At 23.5% G+C, this 12,901-nt stretch overlaps 1 protein-coding gene across 12 annotated transcripts in view; it reads left to right on the top strand.

Annotated features, from left to right (window-relative positions):
- The first annotated feature begins 712 nt into the window (after positions 1-712).
- Positions 713-12,901, top strand: part of LOC123272160 (syntaxin-binding protein 5) — a 75,998-nt gene continuing 63,809 nt past the window's right edge. For 4 of the 12 annotated variants that reach the window (XM_044738853.1, XM_044738851.1, XM_044738852.1 and 1 more), the window contains exons 1-4: positions 713-1,000; positions 1,093-1,315; positions 9,765-9,862; positions 10,203-10,385. In XM_044738853.1, the coding sequence (XP_044594788.1) occupies positions 1,196-1,315; positions 9,765-9,862; positions 10,203-10,385 (401 nt within the window). In that variant the 5' untranslated portion in view covers positions 713-1,000; positions 1,093-1,195. The remainder of the gene's footprint in view (positions 1,001-1,092; positions 1,316-9,764; positions 9,863-10,202; positions 10,386-12,901) is intronic. The other 8 variants (XM_044738857.1, XM_044738859.1, XM_044738858.1 and 5 more) reach the window with 5 other exon arrangements.

The raw sequence follows: 12,901 nt of genomic DNA, 5'->3' as shown, positions 1-12,901 counted from the left end.
TAACCTCAGTTTGATTTTATTTTAATAAAAATTAGAATTTAAACGAAATTTTAATTTTTGCAACAAGGCTACAACGGAGTAATGAATTTTCATTGGCTCAAACAAATGAAAGGTGTTGTGTTAAGTAGTTGCATATGTGCTTAAACTTATGTGTATAGTATAGTATAGGTATTATAGAACTTATAGCATACGGAGTTACTTGAAGTCAGTTTCAAATTATCAACTCCCGCGTTGCGAGCCTGTTGCCCAGTTTATTGATCTGACACGATTGAACAACCTGCATTGCTGTCATTTACCAAAACAGTTGTACCACGAACGAGTTTAATGCCGTGTCGTGTGTCATATTGGGTGCTCAAGATATCAAATTTTCGTCTATTTTTTAAAAACATTTATTTTAGTTTAAATAGAACAACAAATATTTACATAATTTCTTCACACTTTTGTGCTTATAAACAACAATTTAGTCTCAAAATCTAAAAAACTTAATAAATTTGTCATCAAACTTAATACTTTAGTTTATTTAATTAAAATTTTTATTTCTAAGAAAATTAATTTTATCTGCTCAAGCATAAATTGTGGCGTAGTTAAATATTATTTTATTTGTTAATTAATTTATTGATTAATAATAACTCTTACAAAAATGTAGAAGAACATTTTTAAAATCAATACGACGTTTATTATTTTAAATGTTAAAAAAAGTTTTAAATTTCTAGTTTATTTTTTTTTATTTCATTTTTTGAGTAATTAAATTTGTTTTTTTTTATTACGTTTCAATGTCATTATTGGTAATTCGAAAAGATCAATATCAGAGTAAAGTGTGAATAAATAAAAGTTTAAAATGTCGCAACATTACTGGTTCAGCTGTAATTATTATCGATAATTATGTCATAGATTTAAATTAATTTAAAAAAATGTATTATTTTATTTTATCGGTCAGTCAGTAGATCTATTTATACTTAGTGTGACAGTGGAATAATATTATTTGTTGTTAATGTATTAGGTATAAAGTATAAGTATTATATAGATTTATAGATGAATGTATATACACATATGTGTATATATGTATCTATAAATCTCTATGTATATATACAGAGAAAGAGAGAGAAAAGTATACATAGATATAATATAAATCCGTATATTAAAATATAAAATCGATGATTGAAGCAGTTAAGGAAGTAAATAACATAAATCAAATATGAAGAAGTTTACGATAAAGGGAGTGTTAGACGGTTTTCGATCGTCTGTTGCTCAACAAGTTAAACCTGATCAGGAAATCATTGAAAATTTACGAAGTGATCATTTTCAAGTTAAAAGAGTAAGTTTTTATATATTACTCACTAATTTTATTTTTCTTCTTTAGTTTAGTGTAATAATAAATTAAAATTAAGTTAGCCGAGATGTAAAAATTTTTTTAATTTTTCTTTATTGAAAAATTATCACAAACAAACAAAAAAAAATTATGATATTAAATTTAGCTGTCACTTGACAATTGTTTTTATTTTTTTTAACAAAAAAATTTGTTATAAAAAATTAATTTTAAAAAATTGCATTTTTAATTTATTAAAATTTCTACAAGTTCAGTTTTTTAATAATTTTTTTTTGCCATAATTTATTTATTAAAGAAAATTTAAAAAATTGTCAAGTGACAGCTAAATTTAATATAACAAAATTTCATTTGTAAAAAACTTGAAAAATTATAAGTGCTATTTTTGAAAAATATTTTTTAGATATAATTTAATAAATGAAAAATAATTAAAAAGTTAAAAATGTCGGCTAACTTTAGTATTATTAATAATAAATAATTACAATATATATAATATGGTGTTTTATTTGGATAATTTTACAAAGTTTCATATGATACTGATGATATTAAAGTTAGCTGTCACTTGACCATTTTTTAATTTTATTTAATAAAAAAACTTTTTTTAAAAAAATGCATTTTTAATTTATCATATTTTCTAAATGTCAATTTTTTTTTCTCAATTTTTTATCCAGTAATTTATTTATTAGAAAAATTATCAAATATATGCTAAATTAATTTTTATATGATACTAAATTTAATAATAATAAACTTAGCCGACGTTTTTAATTTTTTGATTTTTTTTTCATTTATTAAATTAGAACTAAAAAATATTTTTTAAAAATTGCATTTATAGTTTTATGACATTAAAGTTAGCAGTAACTTGACAATTTTTTAACAAACAAATTTATTCCAAAAAATTATTTTTAAAAAATTGCATTTTTAATTTTTTTAAATTTCTACATGTCAATTTTTTTTTGCTATAATTTGTTGTTAAAAAAATTCTTAAAATTACCAAATATCTGCCAAATTAAATTTTATTATAGTTTTTAAATTTTTTTACGAATGAAATTTTTTTGTTACAATTTTTTCAATAAAAAAATTTTTTTAATTTTTAGATGTCGGCTAACTTTATGAAAATTAATTTAGCAGATATTTCATTATTTTAAGAATTTTTTTAACAAATAAATTATGTCAGAGAAAACAAAAAAAAATTGACATTTAGAAAATTGAATAAATAAAAAATGCAATTTTTCAGAAATAATTTTTTTGAGCAAATTTATTTCTTAAAAAAAATTTTTAAATAGACAAGCGACTGCTAACTTTAATGTCATGCTAACTTTTCATCTGAATTTAACAAACACCTAACAATTTTTTAGATTATTATAAAAATAAAATTACATTGAAAAAAAAATTAATAAAAAATTTCCACATGTAGAAATTAAAAAAAATGACAAGTGTAAATTTTAAAAAATATTTTTTTATAATAATTGATTTATTATAAAAATTCCAAGTTTTATACAAAGGATTTTTTTTAAGATATAAAAATTAGAGATATTAAGTAGTAACTTTTAAATTTAAATAGATAATAATTACTAATTATTTAAAAAATTTTTTAACTAGTATAAATATTTAAAAATTAAATAATAACAATAATAAATTTATATCATGAGAAGTAGTCACGGTCATCGTCATCATCACAGTAAATGATTTGAATTATTCATAGATACTGTTAGAAAAGATAGCTCTAATGTTTCCGACAATAAATATTTCCATTTATATTAAAAAAATAGCGACTATGAAGCGATAAAACTAAATGAATCATATATTAACATTTTTATTGCACGGAAACTCTTGCAATTACCAAAGTGTCAATATATTTATTAATAATTATTTTTTTATAGATAAATTTTATTAATTTTTTAAAGTAATATGTTGTAGGTATTGTCTAGAAAGTGTTTGTAAATTTTCTTAGCAAAATAATGTAGTTTATTGTTTGTCGGTCACTAGTATGTATATCATATATAATGTGCCCTAGTGAGGTAACAGTTTTGTGCCAAGTGTGTCACTAGATTCATCTGTAAATCATTTTGGCCCACTCTGTGTTAAACTGTTTACATATATTTGTATATATCAGTTCTCGATACAAAAAATAATTTATGTTCTTATCGCCCTTGCAGATTTCAGTTTCGCGCTAAAAAAGAAACTCTTAAAGATTATAGCGCTCTAGGTCAACCGCAAAAACTGCTGAAATTCAGTTTTATATCCTATTAAGTTGATAAAAACACAACTTTCTGTGAAATACGGAATATTATAATACGTAATTGTTACTGAATGTCATAATATATTTTCAGAATTCATCTTTAATGTTTTTTATAATTTTTCTTTTTGAAAAATAAAAAAAATGCAAATATTTTATTTTTACTCGACACAATTAGAATTCATAAAAATTAACGATTTTTCATAGCCGGGTTATAATACAAATTTTATTGAGCAGTTTTCTCAACATATGTATATGTATATACATTACAATTTTTTTTAACTTCAAAATTTAAAAGTTCGAAAAATTTACATTTATTTTTAATTTTCATCTTTTGATCATAAATTAATATTTCAATTTTTTAGACTTTTAAAGGCTAAAAATTTTTATTAAATTTATTTTTTTCAAGTTGACTCAATTTTTATTATCGGCCCATTAAATATTGGAAAACAAATAAAGAAAACCGATAATATATTTTAAAAATTTATATTTGAGGTTTTTTTTAGCTTTTATTTTTAAAAAATAAAAAAAAAATCAGCAAATATTTTATTTTTACTCGGCACAATGAGAATTCATAAAAATTAATGATTTTTTATTATTGGGTTATAACAAAAATTTTATTGAGCAGCTTTCTCAACATATGTACATACATTAAAGTTTTTTTTAACTTTAAAATAATTTTTATGAAAGTAATAAGATTATAACATAAAATAATAGTAAAAGTTCAAAAAATTAATATTGACAAATTATTTTTTTTAATTTTTCATCTTTTATTCGCAAATTAATATTTTAATTTTCAGACTTATAAAAGCTAAAAATTTTTATTAAATTTATTTTTTTCAAGTTAACTCAATTTTCATTATCGACCCGTCAAGTATTGGAAAAAAAATAGAGAAAACCCGATGATATGTTAGTTTTTTGAATTTTTTCTGACAAAATATAAGTAAAGCCTTACTTAAATATAAAAATCAAATTATATTACGATTAGAATTTTTTTTTTTAAGTATTAGCAAGTAAAAGAACGATAAATTATACACTAATAAATAATTAATTTGACTCAAGAGCCAAAATCTTGAACCAAGAATATCTTTTTGAAGAAAATGATTTTCTTGAGTCAAGAAATTATTCTTGATTTAAGGTAAAATACTCAGTTACTGAAACTTGTAATTTTATTTAAATTAAAAAAAAAACAAATCAACTTTAATAAATTAATAAATATAATTTTTAAATTATAAATTTTAAGAAAATTGGTTTTTTAAGAACATTTAATTTTTTGAATTAGAATAAAATTGCAAGTGTCAAACAACTAGGCCAGTGTCAATAACTGGGTCTTTTAGCAAGAGCGGTTGATAGTTGATTTTCAAACGTGTTTTGTTCATGAACAAGATAAAATTTTGAAAAAAACGCTTCGCTTTTCGGTAGATAATTAAATTATCTATCGAAGAGCGAAGCGCTTTTTTGGAAAATTTTCATTTATTTATGCATAAAATGCGTTTTAAGATTCCATAAGTTGTACAAGTATGTCAGAAATATTTTCGTTTGTCCAATAGAAGACAAGAGAGAAAAAAATGTACACAGAAAAAAAGATTTCTTGACTGGAGAATAAAATTCTTGGCTCAAGTAAATTTTCGGGTGCCCGAAGGAAGACCGAAGTTATCTTGGCCGAAGTAAAAATTTTTCTTGAAATTCTATTCTTGGTGGAAGTAATTTTTCTTAATTCAAATTATCATAAATACTTGATACAAAAAATGTTTATATTGGATCAAGATTTTTAGATACTTTAGGGAAGCAGCGCCACCTACTTCAGCTGAGAAAAAAATTTTCTCACCTTCAGAAAATTTTTCTTTTGATTATTTGATACCCATTTTCGATTATTTTAGCACGCAATTATACATATTGAATGAAAAAAATGATTCAATATTATTTGATCTTCCCATTTGACATGTTCGTCAATAAAAATGTTAATGAAAATTTATTATCGAGATATTTAATTTTTTGGAGCAAGAGAAAAATTTTCTCAAGGCAAGAAAGTTTACTTCTGTCAAGAACTTAATTTTTTGGAGCAAGAGAAAAATTTTCTCAAAACAAGAAAATTTTCTTGATTTAAATAAATTGTCTTGGATCAAGATACGTATTTCTTGAAGCAAGAGAATTAATTTTGTTGGAATAAGTGAAATTTCTTGTGTCAAAAAAAATTTTTTTTTTCATCCAAGAAAATAATTAGCAAGAAAAATATTTTCTTGGTTCAAGTGAACCATTCTTTCTGTGTAAACCATTATTAAGTAAATTTTTCTTGTCTCAAGAATTTATTCTCTTGACTCAAGAAAATCATTTTCTACAAAATGGTATTCTTGATTCAAGATTTTGGCTTTTAATTTTTTTATCAGTGTATCTTTATATCTTTCTATAGTTAGTTCACTGTAATATTTTAATGAATTTTATCAAGTTTTTTATAATTTTAATCTAAAAGTAATTAGTTGTAATGAGCATTTATATAGCTCGTCCAAGAGGTAACTCTGGTACAACGGTTTTCATAATCTAAATTCAGACAATAACCAAGAATTGTTTTATAAATTGCAATAACTTGTCTTTTCTTCTTTATATAATATAAGTGATTAAAAATTATCACTGATTATAATTGAAAAACTTTAAAAATTTTTTAACCAAATAAACAAAAAGTACACTGATAGAAGGATTTGTTTATAGTTAAAAATATTTGTTAATATTTAACAAATCATTTATTAGAGACCATTTTTTAGTCCTTAAAAAATATTTCTTAGTATTTAAAAAGATTTATTAATATTTAATAAATTAATATTAGATTTATTAAATATAAACAAATCATTTTAAATACTACACTGATAGAAGGATTTATTTGTATTAAAAAAATATTTGTTAATAGTTAACAAATCATTTATTAGAGACCATTTTTTAGTATCAAACAAATATTTCTTAGTATTTAAAATGATTTGTTTGTATTTAATAAATCAGATATTCATTTATTAAATATTAATAAATCTTTTTAAATACTAAGAAATATTTGTTAAGGACTAAAAAGTGGTCTCTAATAAATGATTTGTTAAATATTAACAAATATTTTTAACTATAAACAAATCCTTCTATCAGTGTAAGAAATATTTGTTTAATACTAAAAAGTGGTCTCTAATAAATGATTTGTTAACTATTAACAAATCTTTTTTAATACAAATAAATCCTTCTATCAGTGTATTATTTGAATGCTATTGTTTGAAAAATTGTTAAAGCGTTTCTATTATTAGTAACAAACTTGTTCGCAATTTAGTTTTTTTTTTTTTTTTTTTTTTTTAACAAAAACACCGCCGATGTGTTTCGTAAATCACAATTTCCAAAGCTTATCATCGGTTTCGATTACTTCTTTTTTACGTTCTAGCATTCTGAATGCTCTATTGCACATAGAGAGGTAACTAGGACATTCCAACTCTCGTGTACGATTGCTCACTCGAGCCAAAGCCCAGAGTGATAAACACGCGGATTGGGATGTCCATTTCCTACGATGCGCAAGCTTTTTTTTTAGACAGATCTGCAGCCCAAAGTTTAAAATGTTGAAATTGCTTGTATTATGGCTAAACTGGCGCATGCGTTAGTTTATTTTATTCGTTTTCTTACAGATAAAAATATCGGAGTGTTCAATCTTCTTGATGTTAACCAGAACAAATTTTAACTTTTAATCACGTATGATAAAAAAATTAAAATGATTACTATCTTTTAATGACTCGTGTATAATTGAGTTTTCCACACTGATAGAACATTTATGTTGACTCAAGAAATATTTTCTTGATCTAAGAATTTATTTTGGAAGACAAATGATTATTCTGCTTTGAGAATTTCTTGTCTTGATTTAGATTTTCTTGGCTCAAGAGCAATATTATCTTCAGTCGATACATTTAAGTTTTTCAATCAAATTAACATTATTGTTTAAAAAACTTAAAATAATTCATCAAAGTATATTTCAAAAACTAAATTGTCTTTAATTGTTATACCAAAAAAAAATTATTTCTTGGAAATAAGTAAATTAATGACTCAAAAAAAAAAAGCCATTCTTAACACAAGTCGGTAACATCTTGAATCAATGTTATCGCCTATCTTGAACCAAGAGACAAAAATTCTTGAAAGAAATATATCTATATCTAGTTTCAAGAGTTCAAGTTTTGAAGAAAAAAAGTTTCTTGAATGAAGATTGAATCAAGATTGTTTTTCTATCAGTGCATAAAAGATGGTAAAAATAATTTATTGGAAGATATATTTTAAGTCGCAATTAATTCTGTCGTTAAATTTAAAATGACTCTCGTGCAATTTCTTGAGAGAAGTTCATTTAAAAAATTAAAAAAAATTATGCAGAATTATGTGAAAGTTTACGATTTCAGCACTTTTTAAAATAATTATTATCGACTAAATAAAATCATAAAAAATTTTGTTTATTATTTACAAGTTATTATTGACAATCAATTTGTAATATTAGTAATCAAACAAATTAGAGTAATTATTTACAATTGGGGTCAACCCTATTTTGGGCCATAAATAATTGAAGAATTAAGATTTTCAAATTTTTTTTTGATTTTACTTGTTTTTACGGCGTATTTATGATAAAAAATATTGTGAAAGAAAAAAATAAAGATTTCGATAGCTTTTTTACCTTCAAAAGTTGGAAAAAATTTTGGCTCATGTTTTTGGATAAAATTTCTAAAAATTGCCCTTGGTAAATTCAATGGGCTTTTATAAACTTCTTAATCAGATAATATAAATTGTGTTAATTTTAATAAAGTTTATAATTAATCAATAAGACTCTTGCAATGTATTGAAAGTTTCTTGCTCATCTTTGTAAAATTTTTTTAAAAGCTGTTTCAAGGGAGTTTCACAGTGTAATCGTGAAATTTTAAGTTTTAGATCTTTCAATTTAAAAGTAGTTTTCCTTAAATTTTACTGAAAACTTGTGAATTGAAAAAAATTCGGTAATTATTTACAAGTGGAGTCCACCCCATTTTTGGCCATATCTAGATGACAAATTAACATTTTCAAATTTTTTTTTATTCTGCTTGTTTTTACCGCGCGTTTATGATAAAAAATGTCGTGAAAGAAAAAAATAAAGATTTCGATAGCTTTTTTGCCTTCAAAAGTTGGAAGAAATTTTTGCTCTCAAGTTTTTGGATAAAATTTCTATTTTATCTTTTTTTGATGTTTTTGATATATTTTCTTTTGAAAAGTACATATAAAAATGAACAATTTAAGGAAAAAAGTTGAATATCTAAATTTTCTAAAAAATTTATCAATTTTTTTGAAAATTTGTTAAAATTGTGATGATTAATTTTTTTTTTTTTTTTAAATTGTTCATTTTTTATGTATTTTTCAAAAAGAAAATATATCAATAAAATCAAATAGAAATTTCGTTGAAAAAAATGAAAATTAAAATGGTTGACCCCATTTGTAAATATTTACCAAAAAAAATTAAATCAAAAGTTTTATAACCCTGGTGTCCATTAGGAATAAGACCTACTTTATTCTTCTGTAATATTATTTGACTAAACAACGTATCATTACAAGTTTAATGTCTTTTGGCTAAGTTTCAAATTTTAACAGATGTTTAAAACACAAATTTTTCAGTTCTCTTTCTTTTTTTTTTTCCTTTTCTCAAAATGCAAGTATATTAAAATATTTTTTTTTTTACTTTTTTTTTTATATGTACTTAATATGATCTTGTAAAAGGGCGTTGAATTTATTCTCTAGTGACCCTGTTATTGGCTATTGCTTTTGGGTCTTTATGTAAAGAAATAAATAAATCAACTGAATTAAAATTATTATAGTTGATTCTTTTTTTTTGTTAAAAAAAAATTGGATGAATTATTTCGATTATATTTGTCAATTGTTTACTATTGCCCTTGGTTTTATTCTCGTACAATGATCCGACCTCTTTAAGAGTTTGATTAGTACTTACAAGTCAACTCCTCTAATTCAGTACCAGACTTGAATTTATTAACAGTACAAATTTAAACAGTTGTAAAAAGTCAAGATCTTGAATTGATTATACTTATGTGTGAATTTTTCTAGTGTCATTTAACTCTGTGAATTGAATAAATTGACTTAGATTGTATTACTGGAACAATTTAATTGCTATTTAGATCACAAATAAAATTCATTTTAAATAATAATAATTCATTATTTTGATTACAGACATTTCGTCATGGTTTTCCACATCAACCAACAGCAATTGCATTTGATCCAGTGCAAAAATTACTGGCCATTGGTACTAAGACCGGATCATTAAGATTGTATCCTTATCTAAAACAAAATAACAATTGTTTTAATAATTTTTTTTAATTAATAGGGTAGAAGTACCGATTTTGGCCATCTTAAGACCATTTTTGGCCACTTGATATTTTAGTTAATTTGTAAAAAATTTAACTATTCAAGTAGAATTTTTATAGAATTTATGAATCAGTACATTTATACAAATTGAATCCATAAAGTCTTGCGCTTATAAAAATATTTATACAATAATTTGAAAATAAAGAGGCCAAAAAAGTTACACTGGCCACAAACGTTAATTCTACCCTATATTTATCTAATTTCTTGATAAGAAAATTTTTTCTTAACTCTAAAAAATGATAGACTTGGAAGACCTGGTGTGGATGTTAATATTAAACATGAAGGTGGTGCGGCTGTTATTCAACTTGAATTTCTGGTCAATGAAGGTGCCCTGATTTCCGTAACTGCAGATGATATGTTACATCTGTGGAATTTGAGACAGAAAATTCCTCAAGTTATACAGAGTCTTAAATTTCAACGTGAGAGGTAATCAAAAGAATAAATATTTAATCAACTGATATACCGATGGTCTAATTAGCAAATGGTTTATCTCCTTATTTTCTAGAGGGTGATTTTTTAGCATTTTGATATAGCAATAATCTAATTATAAATTATTTGAATGATCCAAAGCAAAATATTATACCTCTATTAGATATTAAATGGTTTTTTAAAGTAATAATAAATTTTTAACTAATTGTTTTTTCGTACAAATGGAAGATTCTCTAAAATAGAGTTAGACAATTTGCTAATTAGAACACCGATACTTTTTACCAGTTTAGCTTATGAGTTTATGATATTTTAAATTGTTCAATAGCTATTTATAAAAAATGGTAAATTTTTTGCTTCATTTTAATAATTTGTCTTTTTTATTCTGATTGCTACTTTTATTAAAATAGTAACAATTAAAATATTGAGTTTTAAAATGAATTTTTTATAATTATAGTTATTTCGATACTTGAACATATTCGCCAATTAAATAATCTACTAGTGCACTCAACTAGTCATTCCCAGCGTACAATTTTATAAAGCGATCGTTTTTTATTTGACTAGCTTTTCGAGAGTCTATTTAGACAAGAGTTGATGATTCAAGTGTAGCAGATAATGGGAAAATTAATTGGTATTGAGAAAAAAGTGACGGATGAAAAGAGTGAAAATCTGAAGAGGCTGATAGCTAAAATTAGATATAATCGTATTGATAATTTTTAATTAAAATAATAGGAAAAAAAAAAACTAGTCTTCTCTATTAGTAAAACTGAATTAATGAGATGAACAATGATCATTATTTATGAAGAGATTAATTTTGTCGTCATCACGAAATTGAATTTATGTGAACGTAAATTATGATTTCATTGATCCACCTGGCCTCCCTCTTTATACATCAACCAAAGCCACAAGCGTTGAAAGCACAAAGTGGTCGGTAACAATGAATTTATTCATGATGTTTTAAACGCCGTTGCGGTATGCTTATGAAATTAGTTAGAGGGCGCCGAAGTTTTTGATAGTGACTAAAAGTTTACACTTTACAGGAAGATTAAAAATTTTCCTTTACATGCAAACATTTCGCATTCAAAATGAGAAAGTCTGCTTTGAAAAGTTAGCTTTTAACATCAAAGTGAAGCAAGCCAATTATCTCACTTTTTTTTTCTGTAAAGAAAATTGAAAATTTTACCGAACCATTTTTGAGTCACGTTTTTAAAAATATATCCATCAAGGTTATTAAAAGTTATCTCAACTTTTAATGTATCCATGTGTACACACGTAACTAATCTTAAACTTTTTAATGACTTAAATGAGATTTGACACCAACTTAGATCATTTTACCTTGCATAGAAGAACTTGACTCAACTTGAATTCTTTAAAAATTGTAATTTTATTGATCGAGTACACTTTAAGTTATTTTTCACGTTTCAAACGTTTAGTAGTCCACGGAAATTACTCTTATGCGTTCGGCTACCCAATTTCAAAACACAGTAACTAACATTTAAAAATTTTTTTTAATTTTTCTTATTAAAAAAAAGTTTGCCTGCCAAATTGATGAAAAATTTGATTTATGAATAGAAAATAATTGAATATAAATATTTTTAAGAAAAAATACTTAAAACTAAGGTCTAAAAGTTATAAAAAATGCAGCAACATTAAAAAAAAATTAGATATAAAAATTTTGCAATTACTGTGTTTTAAAATTGGGCAGCTGCGTTGTTTGAAGTAATTTTCGACTGAAATATTTTTTGATAGAAAAATCGAGAATTTCCCGTAGAATTTAATAAAAAAAAACGCGAAAAATCCCGGAAAAAATTTTAAATTCATGAAAAATTCATATTATTTCAGATTTATTAAATTTCTATTATTATTATAATTTTTATTTTGTAATAATTTTAATGAAATAATATGAATTTTTCATAATTTAAAAATTTTTTTCGGGTCTATTTTTTCCGGTCTATTTTTTCCGATTACCGTTTTTCACTTTTTTAATATGTTTGATATTTCTTTTTCACAAAAAAATTATTTTGTTGGAAAATTTTCGCTCTTTCCAGTGATACTAACTTTTCAGTCAGTCGAAAATTACTTCGAATAACGCATAAGAGTAATTTCAGTGGACTATAGTTTCTACGTTTAGTAGACATCCGATGAAAGCTCGACTTTTTAAAATGAAATTGAAAACAATAGCTTCCTAAATTTTTGAAAATTTTCGATTTTCTTGTCAAAAGTTGAAAAAGTTATACTTATATCACAATTTATAACATAGTTCAAGTTATGACATAGTTTTGAAGATGTTAAAGAACAATGAATTAGTAATCGATTTATAAGTGGAAGTATAGTCAAGTAGAATTGGTATTTTTCTGAGAATTTGTTATAGTTATTCAGTACAGAATGAATAAAATTAATTCAGTTGATTGTATAGAAGCTCATTTGGAATTTCTCTTCACTTTGCTAGTTTTACCGAGCTTATTCTTTTTTATTTTTAGCATTCAACTAAAAAGTCTCATTTCGTTTTAAATTCT

This window comes from Cotesia glomerata, linkage group LG9 (assembly GCF_020080835.1).
Source record: "Cotesia glomerata isolate CgM1 linkage group LG9, MPM_Cglom_v2.3, whole genome shotgun sequence".
Lineage (NCBI taxonomy): Eukaryota > Metazoa > Arthropoda > Insecta > Hymenoptera > Braconidae > Cotesia > Cotesia glomerata.
The sequence above is the reverse complement of the archived record's forward strand: the minus strand, read 5'-3'. Positions and strand labels throughout refer to the sequence as shown.